The sequence below is a fragment of the Neodiprion lecontei genome, chromosome 4 (genome assembly GCF_021901455.1).
Source record: "Neodiprion lecontei isolate iyNeoLeco1 chromosome 4, iyNeoLeco1.1, whole genome shotgun sequence".
In the NCBI taxonomy this organism is placed as follows: domain Eukaryota; kingdom Metazoa; phylum Arthropoda; class Insecta; order Hymenoptera; family Diprionidae; genus Neodiprion; species Neodiprion lecontei.
Window position 1 is genome coordinate 35,175,215 of NC_060263.1, and position 16,472 is coordinate 35,191,686.

The 16,472-nt window shown below is 41.1% G+C and overlaps 2 protein-coding genes across 2 annotated transcripts; one reads left to right on the forward strand and one right to left on the reverse strand.

Moving 5' to 3' along the window:
- Nucleotides 1-1,734: 1,734 nt before the first annotated feature.
- Nucleotides 1,735-2,950, reverse strand: LOC107222426 (cuticle protein 18.7). Its single transcript, XM_015661797.2, has 2 exons — nucleotides 2,808-2,950; nucleotides 1,735-2,337 (listed from the first exon to the last, which is right to left on the reverse strand). Exons 1-2 carry the CDS (start codon nucleotides 2,817-2,819, stop codon nucleotides 1,813-1,815), a joined length of 537 nt encoding a protein of 178 aa, XP_015517283.1. The 5' UTR covers nucleotides 2,820-2,950; the 3' UTR covers nucleotides 1,735-1,812.
- A 2,183-nt stretch (nucleotides 2,951-5,133) lies between these two features.
- LOC107222312 lies at nucleotides 5,134-14,543 on the forward strand. The gene is made up of 25 exons (XM_046736113.1): nucleotides 5,134-5,632; nucleotides 6,838-6,993; nucleotides 7,114-7,319; nucleotides 7,561-7,744; nucleotides 7,819-8,145; nucleotides 8,220-8,357; nucleotides 8,442-8,576; nucleotides 8,654-8,788; nucleotides 9,006-9,115; nucleotides 9,178-9,334; nucleotides 9,421-9,647; nucleotides 9,726-9,979; nucleotides 10,082-10,274; nucleotides 10,464-10,551; nucleotides 10,692-10,768; nucleotides 10,856-10,990; nucleotides 11,069-11,215; nucleotides 11,292-11,489; nucleotides 11,565-11,761; nucleotides 11,843-11,949; nucleotides 12,055-12,269; nucleotides 12,347-12,481; nucleotides 12,583-12,737; nucleotides 13,269-13,404; nucleotides 13,743-14,543. The coding sequence occupies exons 1-25, from the start codon at nucleotides 5,404-5,406 to the stop codon at nucleotides 13,815-13,817; spliced, it is 4,116 nt and encodes a 1,371-aa protein (XP_046592069.1). The 5' UTR covers nucleotides 5,134-5,403; the 3' UTR covers nucleotides 13,818-14,543.
- Nucleotides 14,544-16,472: the final 1,929 nt, after the last annotated feature.

Below are 16,472 nucleotides of genomic sequence, written 5' to 3' on the forward strand. Positions count from 1 at the left end.
TAAAAGCTCGCAAGAGAGAGTTGATGCGGGACAACGACAGAAATGGATACGTCTGTTTGAACCAAGCTCGTCTCTTTACTTTTCATCTGGTAAAAAGTGATTTCGAACGATTGCTCGAATACGAAGTTCGACACATAAGTTACCATTATTTGCTGAACGTTCTTGCGAGCATGCTTTTAATCCAGTTAACTTTTTCAATCTGATTATCAAAGCCGTTTATCTTTCTGGAGGGGATACTCGCGCTAGATTACTAAAGCAACCGTCTAAGCCGCGGTTAATTACTTTCATTTTTTAAAGTTAGCCTGGGACGAGGTAGACTCGATTCATATGCTAAGTTACTTTGTAAAACGTGCTTCTAAACTTCTAGCCTCTTGTCAAATTTTGTCAGTTGATAAGTTCAAAGGTATCACAGCGCACAGGTTAAACAAATACCGCCAATTGATTCTGCAAAGTCTACAGGCGCATGTGGATATGGACAGTGGCCCAAAAACGTTTACGGTAGGCTTGAGGTCGTCTGCTTTTTTTCAAATTCAGCTTTCACCTATTAAATATTTTTCAGTTATATGATTATCCAGGGCAGAAACCTGCAAAATGCCTTGGACCTTGTAAGAACTTTTTTGGGTCATTGTGCACTTATTTAGGTGTAATTGGAGCTAAAAATATATAACGCGTTACAAGCTATGAGCAATCGTAACGGTTCTTATTTTCAGGTCCTCAATTCCTCACGGTTATGAAATGTTTCCCCTGTCAATAGATGAGGTAGATCAACCAACAGTTAGTCAAAGGAACCAAAAGGTTAAACATCGTGTTTTGATCAAATTCAACACCACCGTATAATTGATTTGGGCGGTGCTGATTGGCACTTATTACATACCACCGTTCTATAAACTATGACTGCGGACGTACTTGATTCAATATTTCATCTAGTCAATATTCATCATCTTAAAAAGTACAGGAACTCAAAAATATTTATCGTAGTTTGCAAATCGAATGAATACAACCAACAGTTGCAAATTTATTATTGCAGGCAAAATGACGAAGCATTCTTTTCAGTATTAAAATTGTATAAATGGTCTCTCAATACCATTGATAGAAAGGCCCCATTCGGTACGTGACGTAGAGCTTCGGAAATTAGAGGGGGGCGCGATCGCCATCACGTAACGGTATGATACTTCAATTTTTGATCGTACGAAAACGTGCGCATGATTCGAATCGAACCATAGATTTAAATTTCTAGTCTAAGGATTGCGAAAACAATACAATTATACCAATTAATACTTTGCCGACGTATTCTAATATAATATTAAGTTAGAGTCTGTAATTTTATATAAGTGACAACTATGCAGCAGCTATGCAATTGCCAAGGCTTTTCTTGTGAACGGAAATGAAGATGTGAAGATATGCTCATAGATTGTTTGCAATATTCTCGAAAGCGTCATTTTTAAAACTAGTAAGTAGAAGCGTGACAAATGAATTGTCTGGATATCAAAATCTTATGGCACAGGCGGAAAATAATTCTTGAAAATATGAACTAAGTCTTTAACCGCTTTAGAAGCGACTTGCAGTCGAGGAAATCGAGGCTGAATATCATATCGCCACAAGATATGTATTTTTACACTCCGTGACGATCCGGATGGACTTTTCGTCTTATCAGCAGGAAAACTAAACCGCAGTTCCGATAAAGTTTAAAGTCTGAAAAGACAGACACCAGTTGTATAAATAAAATACACGATATTATGATTTTTTTACATTTATTGCATTGCGAAGATCAGGGAGTAGGTTTTGGGGTCCGGGACAGGTTGAAACGCGAGCTTACAAAACGTATTTGGAATACGCGAGGGCGGGGGCGGCGGGGTAAACGCCGTAAGCGGGGACGACGGCGGGGGCGGCGAAGTTCTTGGCGGCCTCGTTCACCAGGGTCACCTTCTCGTTTATGTGGGCGGCGGTGTGCGCGGCCTTGGCGACGGCGACTTCGGGGGTGTCGACGACGCGTCCGTCGGGTCCGATGGGGGCGCCTGGAACGACGCGAGCGTATCCCACGGGAGCGCCGTACGCGGCGGAAAGAACCGCGGGTGCCGAGTAGACGGAAACGACGTCGGGAGCAGCGACGGCGACGACGTCCGCCGACTTGACGGCCTCGTTCGCCAGGGTGACCTTCTCGTTTATGTGGGCGGCGGTGTGGGCGGCCTTGGCGACGGCGACCTCGGGGGTGTCGACGACGCGTCCGTCGGGTCCGATGGGAGCGCCGGGAACGACGTGAGCGTAGGCGACGGGAAGTCCTCCGTGGAAAACGCCGGGCTTGGCCAAAGCGACGGCGGCGAGGGCGGAAAAGACGAGCTGGAAAGTGAAAGAGGAAAGTCGAATTGGTGGGAATTTTGCCGATAGTAATCACGCATTTCTAACCAATTTTCGTGTACGCTTTGATTCGCAATTACAAGTTAACGTAATTTGAAGGAAAAATTCTAAAATCCATATTATTGTATTCTTTTTTTTGTTTTCTCTTTAAACCAAAGAAAAATGCAATTTATTCTCAATATGTTTCCTCGGTTTAAAGTCTGGCACAGGACTGTGCGTACGATAAAATGGGTTGATGCAGCAGCCTGATTCATTTGATTGATAAAAATCGAAGGCTTTCATACCTACACATGTCTTATTTCTATGATGAATACTAGACCAGAATTGTGATTTCACCCTTAATTACAATACAACGAATAAGTCAAGTTGAAAACTCATTTTTTTAGAAAAAATTTCGGAATTGCGATGCGTTTAGACGCGTGTCGTAATTCGCATTGCAAACGAGTACTTACGAAGACCTTCATGGTGGTTGGTAGGGGATTTTGCTTGGCGCTGCTGAGATCAGTACTCGCAAAAGCAAATGATTGTGGCGTGCAGTATCGATGCAACTCGGTCTTTATATAGGAGAAGTGCAGATCAGGATCGCGCGGAGATCATATGTGCGCGCAAAACCACGCCCAATAAACCTGTCATTTCGACACTTGACATTGACATTTAGACATAAACGGTCAAATCAGAGCACTTTTTGATAATGCGTTGTGCCAAAATAATCACACTCTGTACCTGTACAAGGAAAAAAAAATCCAGGATTCAATAATAACTCGGAATAAGTTCGGTTGCCTGTATTGTGTAAATAATGACGAAGCTCGATGACGATGTTCGGTTTTGTACATTTTTTCGAATTTTGATAATGCGGAGTCGGCAAACTTGTGTGATATTTTACTGACAAGAAAATAGCGGTCAATCGAAATACCCAGAAAGAAATTATAAGTTAACGAAATAAAAATGAAGCAGGATACAAAATATTCCACGGTATTGTGTGTCGGCAGAGTGACACGAGAAAATAGAAATCGGAACAACTCTTGCAGGCATGACTTTGGCAATCAGTTTTTGTAGTATTCCGATCGCGAATAACGAGCGCTTCTCTATTTATGTAGTTGAATAAAAAAAAAAAAGGAAGTCAGTATTGAGTAACCTTCTGCCGTTGATTGCGAATATACATTGAATGACTGCTTCCATAAGTGGAGCAATGATGACTCTGCTGCAAATTATATAAATTCTGCATCAAAGTATAAGTCGCGTCGGTAGGTAACTTTATGGTCTTCGGTGATCATTGCGGTAACTGCGAAAGTAGGTATAGCTTGGCGGACTGAAATCCTTCGCGGATCGATATTTTTCCATCAAGATGTAAGAGATACCTCGGGATATGCAACGCAATGCACAAGACACGTGCAGCACCCGAGGAGACAGGCGGATCGATCGTCCCAGTGGCCACCAGCGCTCATTTTACAGCACGTTCACCTTGCCAAGAACTGTGACGAAAATAATACTTTACAATTCCTGAATCGACGCTACGGCCACGATTTGAATATCGGTAGGCATGGGGCTGTGTTAAATTTTTTTCTCTTGCCTTTTTTTTTATTTATCAATTATACAACTGGTGGAGGGCGGATACGGAAAACCGGCAGGTTCTGTCAGCTGCATATATAAGGACCAGCGTTGTAAGTCACAACGCAATCATGCCGAGTCTTCCAGCGAGTATCCAGTCAGCCAGTAGCGCGGGAAGTTAGTCAGGTACCGAAACGAAGGTCCTCATTCGCATTTCCATCACAACCGCCGTTGCTCTGGCAAAGCCCGGCGTTCTCTACGGCGGAGTTCCGCAATATAATAAACGGACGACAATGAAGGAAATCTGCATTTCATACATCTATAACACCGTAGTCTCGCTTTTCAGGACGATTTTATCAGACTGCGGAGTAGTTTCGCTACTGATAAGAACGATACGTCTGTCAACGTATATATGTATATGTTTTCATCTTTACTCTCGGCTTTTGCGGATACCCTGCGGTAAAAATGGAAAAGATACCACTTTTTCATCATCGCGGTACGTAAGCCTTTATTACAATGGATCTGTAAGTCTATGACAAGGGTATTAAGATCCAACCTTGAAAATGAGCACCTATTGCACGAATCGCCATGGAAAGATAATTTCCGGTAGCGCATTCGCTGCTGCGCGAAACTTTGTCCTGTAGTACTTCGAATGGTTTAGGGTAAATTTATAATTAGGTAATTTACCAACAGGAAACAGGAATAGTCTCCTGAATTTCAATGTTACTGTTTACGCGTCACATGGTATTTTACAATGCAGCAAATTCAAACAGCGTTCTGTGAAACTGCAAACAGGTGGTGTGGCTACCTGTCAGTGCGAGTTTCTATCGGATAACAAAGTCTCGCCCTTTAACTTCAATTGTACACAAGCTGAAGCGTAAATTTTAAGCTGGGACTCATATGATTTACAGCACATTTGCAGCGTGGCTGCTCGCATATCTGTATCGGTATCTGTACGAAGATTTCTAAGCCGGAGAGCTTACACCGCTGGTTAAAAGTTGGAAATAACACTAATTGCGGTTCGTTTAGCGACGTTACATAGTCGTACACCATGCAGTCATCAAATATACACAATCCATCGTTTCAGAACGGCGTCGAAATCGTCTGCAAAAGGCGTGTCTGGGTAATTCTTACGAAACCGCACTTAACGAAGGATAACCAAGAATGTAGATAACGGTGGATAAGATGGTATAAAGTTTTTTCAGTACGCAAAGCAAGTCGCCTTCCGGAGTTTCCAGCGCGGTTTCCTGCTTTCGTCTCTTGCATCAAGTAACGTCGGCACGCAATTCCATTCTTCGATGACAGTGTCTTTTACCTCCATCTTTAAAATGCGCCGCAAGTCGTCTCAGTAGTGGATGATTGTTTGAGTCTGGTGTCGAAGGAAAGTGAAGTGAAAAGCTCGTACAGTGGAAAAAAGATATTTTCTTGCATTCAATGATTTGATCACTTTGCGAAAAGTGGCTTCTCCAGTTTTCCAAGAAAAAGATTCCTTTCGTCAAAATGATCATCTCCTGTAGGGTGTGCCCAGCACTAATTGCATTTTGTTTCGCGTTGCTGGTGGTGGACATTTTAGCAGAGCTCATCGCGGTGCGCACTCCCTGGAAAAATGACGATTCAATCCAGGTCATTTGCATGTCCGAAGATGACGAGAGTATTTTGTTTTGGAACTGTTTCAATTCTTCTTCCCTTTCTCTCCCTGACTATCATTGGCAGAGCAACGGCGACGCTGGTAAGTTTCTCTGGTGAAAATATTTCTGTGCTGAATTCGGTAAAAATTTCCTACTAAACTCCATATACATTTTCAGAGATTTTCAGAAATATTAGTGGAATTAAGGAAAAGTAGAGAGAATTTGGTAGAAATGTAGAATTTTACGGAAATTGTGACTCGAAGAGCCCGCAAAATGTTCATCCAATTTATCTGTACTTCGCGGCACTAATTTCTCAGCATATCTCTAGAATTCTCTGAATTTTGATAAAAATCTTCAAACATTATCAACTTTGCTGAAGCAAATTCATACTGCAAGAGTGCGATTTCTTACCAGTTTCTATCATTTCCTGCAAATGCTTCTCCTCATGTTTATTAACAGCTGTATCATTTTTCACATTGAAATTGTGTGAAAATATTGAAAAATGATTGATGTTAATCATATCCTAATGAACCTATTCTAAACAAAATCATCTGCATATCTCCAATAAATTTCTGTGGACTTCAGATAGTCATTTTTCACACAATTTTCTAATAGTCTTTGTAAATTCTTTGATGATATTCAAATACTGATGGCTTATCTGTAACTGAAGTGCTCTGCGTTAGTCGAGTTTTTCCCGATTTACCTGATTTTGTTGTATTATTCGAGATGGTCAAGTTTTCTCAACCAATAGAAAGGCCGTTGTTAGTTGGCTTTTAGTTTGATGATCGTGTTGAATACGGGACTATTTGATCTCGTCAGACATGACTCGGTGTTCAACGGTTTATATTAGGCCAAAAAATTTGCCGGATTTTTCGTAGAAATGACGCAAATTGTAAAAAAATATGCAGAGATTTTTAGAGACATTCATACTTTTCATCGAAAACAAAACGGACTTTGAGTTGCACACTTGCAGAGATCCACAGGGAAATTTTACGAACTGCAAAGAATTCAGCGAAATTCAGAATTTTTTTTTTTTGTGAGAGGAACTGACTTCAAGAATAAAATATGGAATCTACAAGAGAAACTTGGAAAATTGTAGTAGAATTCTCAGAAAACTCAGTCAAAGTACTCTGAAAACCTCCGACAAATTTATCCACAAAACTCTGCATGTGTCTTATAATAATTGACAGGAATTTTCGAGTTTTCTAGAAAAATATTTTCACCAACGTTAGCTACGAGAAACATTCACTACCTTACAAAACACGTATCACTGGCTTATCATTTATCGAATCTCGGGCATTCTCAGCATTCCTGCCGAGGCGAAAGAATTGCAAGGAAGGGTCCGACGACATCGTCCCCGGTGAGACCCGCTGTCTTTACGTATGGAATACAGCATCGCAGTGGAAACTTACAAATTCTATAGATGATCCAATGGACCTGACATTCGGCAACAGTTGGACAGGTAGTTGCATGAGAGAGAGAAGAAATACATCGTTGTTCGGGCATGTTTATTATTACGTAATTTTCTTACGTTTCGTGTGAATCAGCTTTAATTCGTTATTTTATACCCTTGGAAATTCAGGTAACCCGAATCTACCGATAAAGCTGCCAGTCCAGGAGTCAAATGGCTTAGTATTTTCTTGGCGTGGAAATGGTAATATCACCTTGGAGTTTAAAAAAACCAATCTGAATTGTTCAAAAGGAGGAAACGTCGAAGACATCGATCATACAAAGCCGAATAAATCTGATGAAGTGATCTGCCCGAATTCAACGAACTATACCAGAGAAGTATGTATGTGTAATGAAATACGTGAGCATACGAAAATAGAAGAAGCGTACATGTATTTATGTCACGTAACAGTGAACAGAATTTATTACGACATAACTATCGAGAATTAAAGAATTTAAACTTGTGAAACTCACAGCACAAATTGCGTACGATTAGAAAAAATGTCTCAAGTACGAGCCAATTTTAAGAAACCATGATCATTGCCATTAATTAATTAATTGATAGACAAACATTCCGTAGATTCGACCCGGCCCTTACCCACTCACGTGGCAATCATGCATTCTTAAGTGGGACAAGAAACACGAGGCGATCGAGTACTATTTGATGACTACGAATGGCTCTACCCAAGAAAAATTTAATTCTACAGTAAATTTCGATACTATAGAAATTCCACGATATGACGGAGATTTCCTGCTTCACAATTGTGAGTGATAATTGGTGGGAATACGAGGATTTGGTTCAATTTCGTCGGCATTAACTCAAACATTTTTGTTATAGACACTTATTTTCTAACAACGGAGAATCACGCATCGATTACAAGAAAATTCTATAACTCTTATGATAATCTTTGCTTGTATTTTTTGGTGAGCCTTTGCTCTAATTGTTCATTTGGAGTCAAATTCTCCGATAAAAACAATAATTCGAAGTACGAAGAAATCGGACCTTTTAAGGATAGCAAAGCACTGTCCTGGCGATGGGAAATACTTAACGTGTCTTCGGGTTTACTCTCAAAAAGTTCAATTCACGTCGAAATGACGACCAGAATGAACGGGACGGGCCAAGGCCGATGGGCGACTCGTTATTTCAAAACCTGTCAGTCAAGAGGTGAGTCTGATAATCCTTCGATGTAACGATGAAAATCACTAACACCCTGGACTTCTGGTCATCCGTTTTTCCAGCCACTGTAAGAAAATATTCAAAATTGCTTAATCGACGAAGGCATGGGCATGTTGATCTTGCGTGCGAAAAATTATCGTACAGCGAACACATATACATCAATCTGCAGGAAGAATCAATTAAAAATATTACTTTAGGCAGTGAGTAGACAGTCTGACGAAGATTTTTGTTGAATTATCGGGATAATATCAGCGTATTTGAAAAGTAATCACGGTTTTCGCCAGGCTTAGGACAGTGTCTCCGAGGGGATGGGCCATTCTGCACATTCAACCGCACTAACTCATGCAATGGCACAAGTATCTGCAATCCAAGTGGCTGCACCTGTCCTCCAGGATGCAAAGGTGCCAACTGTACTGAAGGTTAGTGAAATAATTCGCAGTCTCGTCAAGGATTGCAGCTGCAGTCGAATGGTATTAATCTGATGTCATGTTTCTAGAATGCACGGAAGGACATTATGGATACAATTGCCAGAATATTTGTGATCAATGCGACCCAAGAAATTGCAGTAAAATAAACGGGCTATGCTTCTCTGGGTGTAAACAACACTACGTGGGACGATACTGCGAGACACGTAGATTTTCACATTTTCATGTTGTCTAACGTTGAGCACAAATACGTGGAAAGACAGTTTTCTCGTTTATGAATCTCGAATGAAAGCGTGATCGAACTTTTGCAAAGAGTTGCAATATCATTGAATCTGCTCGTTGTACCTATACATTTATGTTGAATTACTAACCCAAACACATGTTTCCTCGTTTAACGACTCATTTTTCTCTTCCACATTCCAGAACTGCAACGTCCGTATATTGAAAATTCAACTAATCCAACTGCGGTGATATTGAATTTTTCTACGATCCTCGATGATGTAGACGATCGTAACATTTCTGTCGAAACGAAGGTATCTATTACATAAACTACCTGTAACAGTTTATTGCTCAGAGTAATGCTGGATATTTTCAGAACGAAAACGAAGGGTGGACGCCGATTCATATGGATCCAAATTTCTCTGGTAAAATAAAACTGTGTATCAAAGATCTGAAACCGGAAATGCGGTACGAGGTCCAGGTCGCACTGGACAAGTCAAAAAGTCCCGCACTCAGCTTCACCATACCGTACAGTAAGTTTATTGTGAAACCGATATAATAATGGACTTGGTATTAGTGACTTCAGGTCACTGGTTCAACTTTTTTAATACACCGACAGATTCACGTAAGGTGAAAGGTACGCCGCCGTGCGATATGAATTTTACCAAGAATTTGCCGATTAGCCGTGAAGAAAATTCCATCAAACTGACGTTCCCTTCAATAGAAAATGACGAGAAGAACTATTTAGTCTTGTTGAGAAATTATTCAACCGAGGTCAGCTCAAAATTGCCTACGTTGGAGGACGTGACCGAAGCAAGTTCGGAGTGCGGGAAAGATGCTTGCATGGTGGGTGGAAAAATTACTTACATTCAACTATTGAATACGGAGAACAGCCTTTAAGCTTTTATTAATTTCTGCACATAGTACGATTTTCAACAAAACAAGAACTCGAATTCCATCACCATAGGCCTCAATCCCGCCTGTCCAGTGCATCCTGATGCTATTTATCTGGTTCGGGTATTTTTTCGGGACTCGTTCAGCGATACGGTCTACGCGTGTGGGAACCGCAAGGTTAAGGAATTCGGATCGGCATCAGTGTCGCAGATCATTAAAATTACAATTGTGGGGATTATCATTGTGGTGATTATCATTGCGGTGATGCTCTACGTTTTTTACAAGTATGTCTGTCGATCGTGCAAGATTCAAGAAACTAAATCCAATTCATGGTATGATGTCGTCGAAAGATAAAACGAGGTTAAGATTATTAACAAAAATTTCAGGAAATTTCATTGCATCTTACTAACTAACGAAACGTCAGTCACCATGGCTCAATTTGTGAGTGAAACATTTTCGATCACCAACAAATCTGACGTGTCAATCTTCAGCGATACTGCATACTCGGAGAGACTCAAAAAGTTTGAAAATGACGTAAGAAGAGCCGCAGAGGACGGAAAACTTCAGCAGCAATACAACGTAAATAAATATTTACTCTTTGAATTATTATTTGTTCGTCCAGATCGTTAGGTTATTGTAATTAGCTTGTGGGTCTCCGAGTCTGGAATCAATTCATATAGTACATCGAAATTGCAAGCTATGTCTCCTGTTACAGTCAGTAAGTCAGTAAGTGGTTCAACATTATCTGAAATTTTCATTCCTTCCCAGCTTCTACCAAAAGGTCTGAGACATTCGTGCGAGTATGGGAGGTTGCCGCAGAATAAGGAAAAGAATACAAACAGAAAATTGATAGCGTGTACGTATGATACTTAAAGTGATTGCGATGCCCCCGTCCCTCAAAGATTTCTACCAACAATCGGAGAGACCAAAGAGCTCCGCACCAATCATCGGTATTTATGTTTCCTAGTGTAAGTACGATGGGATTTTCGCTTTCAGATGACAAGACTCGAGTCATGTTGTCCAGAGATTGCGACGACAGTAACTCCGACTACATCAACGCCAACTACGTTCCGGTGAGACCCTGACGATCGATCAACGGACGATCATTCCGCTGCAACCATACGTAGAATGCCCGCAACTAATCGTTCTATTTCTTCTAGGGATACACAAAGCAAAAGGCATACATCGCAACGCAGGGGCCGACAACGGAAACGGTGAATGACTTTTGGAGAATGATTTGGCAGGAAGAGGTTCGCGTCATATGCATGCTGGTGGGCGTGATGGAGAATGGAAAGGTATAAGTACGACTGAAATAAAGTGATTAGTTCAAACCGGGTCCGGATGTCACGAGACTCAGTTATCTGATTCTGCAGAAAATGTGCGAGCAGTATTGGCCAGAGGTCGGGGGTGAGATGGAGTACGATGAAATTGTCGTCTCGAATCTAACCCAAGATGTGTTCGCCGATTACACCTACAGGACCTTCAACGTTACGAAGCATTGCGAAACGGAAATGCGTAAGGTTGGGACCCAACGTGACTGTGTATGGTCGATTGACGATCGCATTTTGACTTTGGCTCGATTCTGCTTCCTTGCAGATTGATCATCTCCAGTACACGACCTGGCCGGAACACGGAGTTCCCACTTATTCGCATTCCGTAATCGAGTATCTGAACAAGGTCTTATCAATCCCCCCAGGACAGGGACCGATAGTTGTACATTGCAGCTCCGGCACAGGGCGAACCGGAACTATTATTCTGTGCGACATCAGCCTCCGGCACCTAGCCGCTGAAGGGGTGAGTATATTTCGCTGGCTTCGAGTGCCAATGAGATGGGGTTATGGCTCAATCGTGATCATTCTACCTTTCCAGACGGTGGACGTCTTTGCTCAAGCCAAAATTATGTACGACGCTCGTGCCGACATGTTGGAGAGCTATTCGCAGTACGTGATGGCGCACTTGGTTCCTACTCAGTGCCTGATTCTACTACCGTCAGCCGTTTTGTGCCGTGACATTACCCCGGAAAAAATTAACGAAATGAAAAAGGATTTACCAGTTTTTATGAAACGGTGAGGGAGGTGAACTTCGGGGAGGCTTATTTTGAATTATTGCATTACTGAATTACCAATTACACTTGACTATTATTACAGACTCGAGGAATGCGCCTGGATGGATAAAGCTATGCGACCATTGGAACCGCTGAGACCTCCACTTCCTGAGAACATAAAAAAAAATAGATTTCCTAGATTCACGCCAGGTTAGACGATGCGTGAGGTTGTCAAACCGACTGTTGGCGACCTCCGAAAATTCTATAAAAATTAGAAAACGAGTTTTTTTTTATTCAAAAATATGCGTTTTGTAGTTGGTCCTTCGTTGGTGACGCTGCAGAAGTGTCCATCAAATGACAACACCAGCGATTACATCAGTGCAGTTAGCATCGACGGAGTCAGGACAAAAAAACAATACATAGCTTCCCAGTTGCCACTACCGACAACGCGTAGTGACTTGTGGAGGTTGATTGTCGAGAATAACATCGAACTTATCGTAATACTGCAACATCCCAATTTGGAAGACGAAGTGAGTACACAAGCAAACAATTTTCTCAACGTGCAAGTACTCCTGTACTTATCATTAATAAACAATGTCACTTTTAGTCATGCTGTAACGTCATACCCGAAAAAACAAGTGTGATCATCCCATTACCTTACGTCAAGGTAGAAAATAAATCGAACTTGGAAACCGATGGCTGTTTTACGGTGAACCAGCTACTGCTGACCGACAATTCGGAGGTGAGAATAAATGTTTCGCTGAATCAACAGGCGCAGGATTGACTGTGTTCATTTTTCTATGCGTGAGGCATGTCTGTTTCGAGTCCTTAACTCTTTCGCAGGAACCAGCAACAAAAAAAAAAATTACCGTCTTGACCTGCAACGATTGGAGCACTGAAGCAGGTGCTAGTCCACCTCCACCCAAGGCGTTGGTAGACCTTTGGGAAGCTTCGGAAAGCATTGTGCGCCCAGAAGGACCCACGCTCGTTCTTTGCTAGTGAGTTGATTTTTGTTTATTGAAAAAATGTATGTCGAATTAAAGGGTTGGAAGTTGAATTGGTGTTGGAGCGTTTCTGGAAACCAAATGATTTTGGACGCTCACTATTTTTCACATCTACTGCTCAGTAGCGTAACGCGTAGCTTGCGGGACTGTGGAACAGAAAGACTTGAGTTCAAAGCCCCAGCGTGTCGATAAGGACCATGAGCTACAACTCGCAAAAATGGCAAGGCGAGTCATGTCGTCCAGGGGTCGAATCGGCAAACTCAGGTTTAAACTTGGTTGGGCTACACCTGGGCAAGGATTTTTTTTTGAAGTTTTTATATCTTAAAGGGGTATCCCAGTTTGGAAACCACACTTGAAGTGTCAGAATCGTGAATTTCTCGTGAGGGAACTGACAGTCGTAGTCGATTAATTTTTTCGCAACGTTTATGACGTATATTTGTGAAATACCGAAAAATAGATTCCTACAATAAAGTTTGTAGTTATTGTTGTTGTTGTTGATGCTTCAGTTCATCAATTTCTTTACAGCGATGGCCTCACGGGATGTGGCCTGTACCTGGCACTGAGTTTTATGCTCGAAAGGATGAAAGTTGAACAGGATTGCGACGTCATTTTGGCTGTTCACGCAGTGCGGCGATCAAGACAAGAGTTCGTAGTGGCGCAGGTGAGTTGCATTTGATATTCGTATTCGCAAAAACTCATGAATTGATAGCCATTACTAATCTGGAAGTTGATGAGATAATCGCTTAGTATCCTCCCTTACTTACTTACTTACTGCCTCGTATTGCTTTGAGAAATATCAATTGAATGATTCGTAAGGATAATGTTGTGACACAAAAACCAACAAACGAAAGTAAATTCAGAACTGGCAACTGTGTGCAGATGATATATATACACTAAGTTCGATCTTGCATTGCAGAAGAGTGCGAATATCTCGACAAACAGTGTGAAAACTAGGGAAACATTACCATTTAATAAGGACTTTACTTCGAATTGTTTTAGTGGCAGTTCGAGTATCTCTACGACGCGGCTCTGGAATTTAACGCCAGCTTCAAGATTTACGATAATTTATCATAACTAGATCGACGCGAAGCTCTCGGACTAGTGCAATACTGCCTACACGGAAAATATGACTCACGAGGGATTATACGTCTCATCTTAACCACTGATATTTTGTCATGTGTGATTTTTTAACTTTAGGGTAATAAATAACAATACGAGTCTGCGATAGAAAAAAATTTATGAATATTTTCACATGATACATATAGTTTTAGGCTAGTTTAGAGTATAAGTTCCGTTTTTACGTATTACGTTAAAAAAAATTTGATTCATGTATTCGTATACATATAGATATTTGTTTTTCGAATAATGGTTGTAAAATAATTAAATATTTTCGTCAGTTTTGACGAAGTATTATAATATCATAAATTCACGTCACTCTGTAAGCATATTTTTTACTTTGATAACCCCACCGCACATACGCATAGTATCAGTAGTAGAGTAGTAATTTTTTTTTACCCAATTAAATAGTTAAAACTTTATATATAGATAGTTTTATGTCATTTAGCCTGTAGTTTACAACTGCAATCCATTCAATAACTGTGTCATCTGAATCTGCTGAATGTGACATAGTGTATATCACATGAATGTCGTATTTTATTATATTAAAGACTACTATCACGAACAGTAACAATAAAGCGTGTCAACTTTTAGAAAAGAAAAATTCACAGACCTGTTAAATGAATAAATATGTACGTATTATTACGACGTAACACAATAAGAATTTTGTTCCCTTGAATAAAAAGAAGATACATAATAAATAGTAATGAACATTGATATCCTCAGCTGGTTCGCGTGATAATATAGGGTTTGCTCGCCGATATGTGAAGAGAAAAAATGTTTTACACCAATCAATCAACAGAGTCCGTTAATAGCTGAGTAAGACAGGGAGAGCTGAGAACTAAGTAGCCCGTTCTAGCCAAAATGCTTATCGCATTTTGCGTGAGGCACGATCCTACAGTGCTAGTTTGTCTGAATACATATAGTATTCAGGAACCAATGGTGTAGTTTGGTTTTCCTGTTCTGCTTCTTCTATCTATATTAATTTGATGCTTCAAACTTTGCACATCTTTGGGGTAGAAACAGTGTCCTGTACGATTTTCATGAAAATCGGTTCAGTGGTTTTACTATAATTTTTGTCACGAGAAATCGAGGGTCACATATATCCACTATTAAAAATGTCGAAAAATCAAGTTCTCGTTTTCAGGCTGTAACTTTTGTCCAGTTGCTCGAAGCGTATTCGGACTGCGCCCGATCGTTTTCTCTCGCAAAATTACGTCGGAAGAGTGCCACGGAGAACTCGTTCCAGCACTTTTCAAAATCGCGAAAATTTTCGCAAAAAATGCAAAGGGGTTAGCCTTACTTTTTTCTTCATTTTTGGAGCCGAAAATTTTTGGTCTCGGATCCGATTCAAATGACCTTCTCCTGGCTAACTGGACCCTCAGGAACTCAGAAAACGCAGCGAAAAGAGCGTAGGACCAACAGCAGAGAAAATACGATGCAAAGAGCACCAGAGAAAAAATGTCGAAAAATCAAGTTCTCGTTTTCAGGCTGTAACTTTTGTCCAGTTGCTCGGAGCGTATTCGGACTGCGCCCGATCGTTTTCTCTCGCAAAATTACGTCGGGATAGTGCCACGGAGAACTTATTACAGCACTTTTCAAAATCGCGAAAATTTTCGCAAAAAATGCAAAGGGGTTAGCCTTACTTTTTTCTTCATTTTTGGAGCCGAAAATTTTTGGTCTCGGATCCGATTCAAATGACCTTCTCCTGGCTAACTGGACCCTCAGGAACTCAGAAAACGCAGCGAGAAGAGCGTAGGACCAACAGCAGAGAAAATACGATGCAAAGAGCACCAGAGAAAAAATGTCGAAAAATCAAGTTCTCGTTTTCAGGCTGTAACTTTTGTCCAGTTGCTCGGAGCGTATTCGGACTGCGCCCGATCGTTTTCTCTCGCAAAATTACGTCGGGATAGTGCCACGGAGAACTTATTACAGCACTTTTCAAAATCGCGAAAATTTTCGCAAAAAATGCAAAGGGGTTAGCCTTACTTTTTTCTTCATTTTTGGAGCCGAAAATTTTTGGTCTCGGATCCGATTCAAATGACCTTCTCCTGGCTAACTGGACCCTCAGGAACTCAGAAAACGCAGCGAAAAGAGCGTAGGACCAACAGCAGAGAAAATACGATGCAAAGAGCACCAGAGAAAAAATGTCGAAAAATCAAGTTCTCGTTTTCAGGCTGTAACTTTTGTCCAGTTGCTCGGAGCGTATTCGGACTGCGCCCGATCGTTTTCTCTCGCAAAATTACGTCGGGATAGTGCCACGGAGAACTTGTTACAGCACTTTTCAAAATCGCGAAAATTTTCGCAAAAAATGCAAAGGGGTTAGCCTTACTTTTTTCTTCATTTTTGGAGCCGAAAATTTTTGGTCTCGGATCCGATTCAAATGACCTTCTCCTGGCTAACTGGACCCTCAGGAACTCAGAAAACGCAGCGAAAAGAGCGTAGGACCAACAGCAGAGAAAATACGATGCAAAGAGCACCAGAGAAAAAATGTCGAAAAATCAAGTTCTCGTTTTCAGGCTGTAACTTTTGTCCAGTTGCTCGGAGCGTATTCGGACTGCGCCCGATCGTTTTCTCTCGCAAAATTACGTCGGGATAGTGCCACGGAGAACT

Excerpts from the sequence above, each read along its gene's own strand:
- LOC107222312 (XM_046736113.1), top strand. The coding sequence starts at position 5,404 with ATGATCATCTCCTGTAGGGTGTGCCCAGCACTAATTGCATTTTGTTTC. Across the intron at positions 9,335-9,420 it reads CAGCTTCACCATACCGTACA|ATTCACGTAAGGTGAAAGGT; the intron begins GTAAGTTTATTG and ends ATACACCGACAG. Across the intron at positions 10,275-10,463 it reads AACTTCAGCAGCAATACAAC|CTTCTACCAAAAGGTCTGAG; the intron begins GTAAATAAATAT and ends ATTCCTTCCCAG.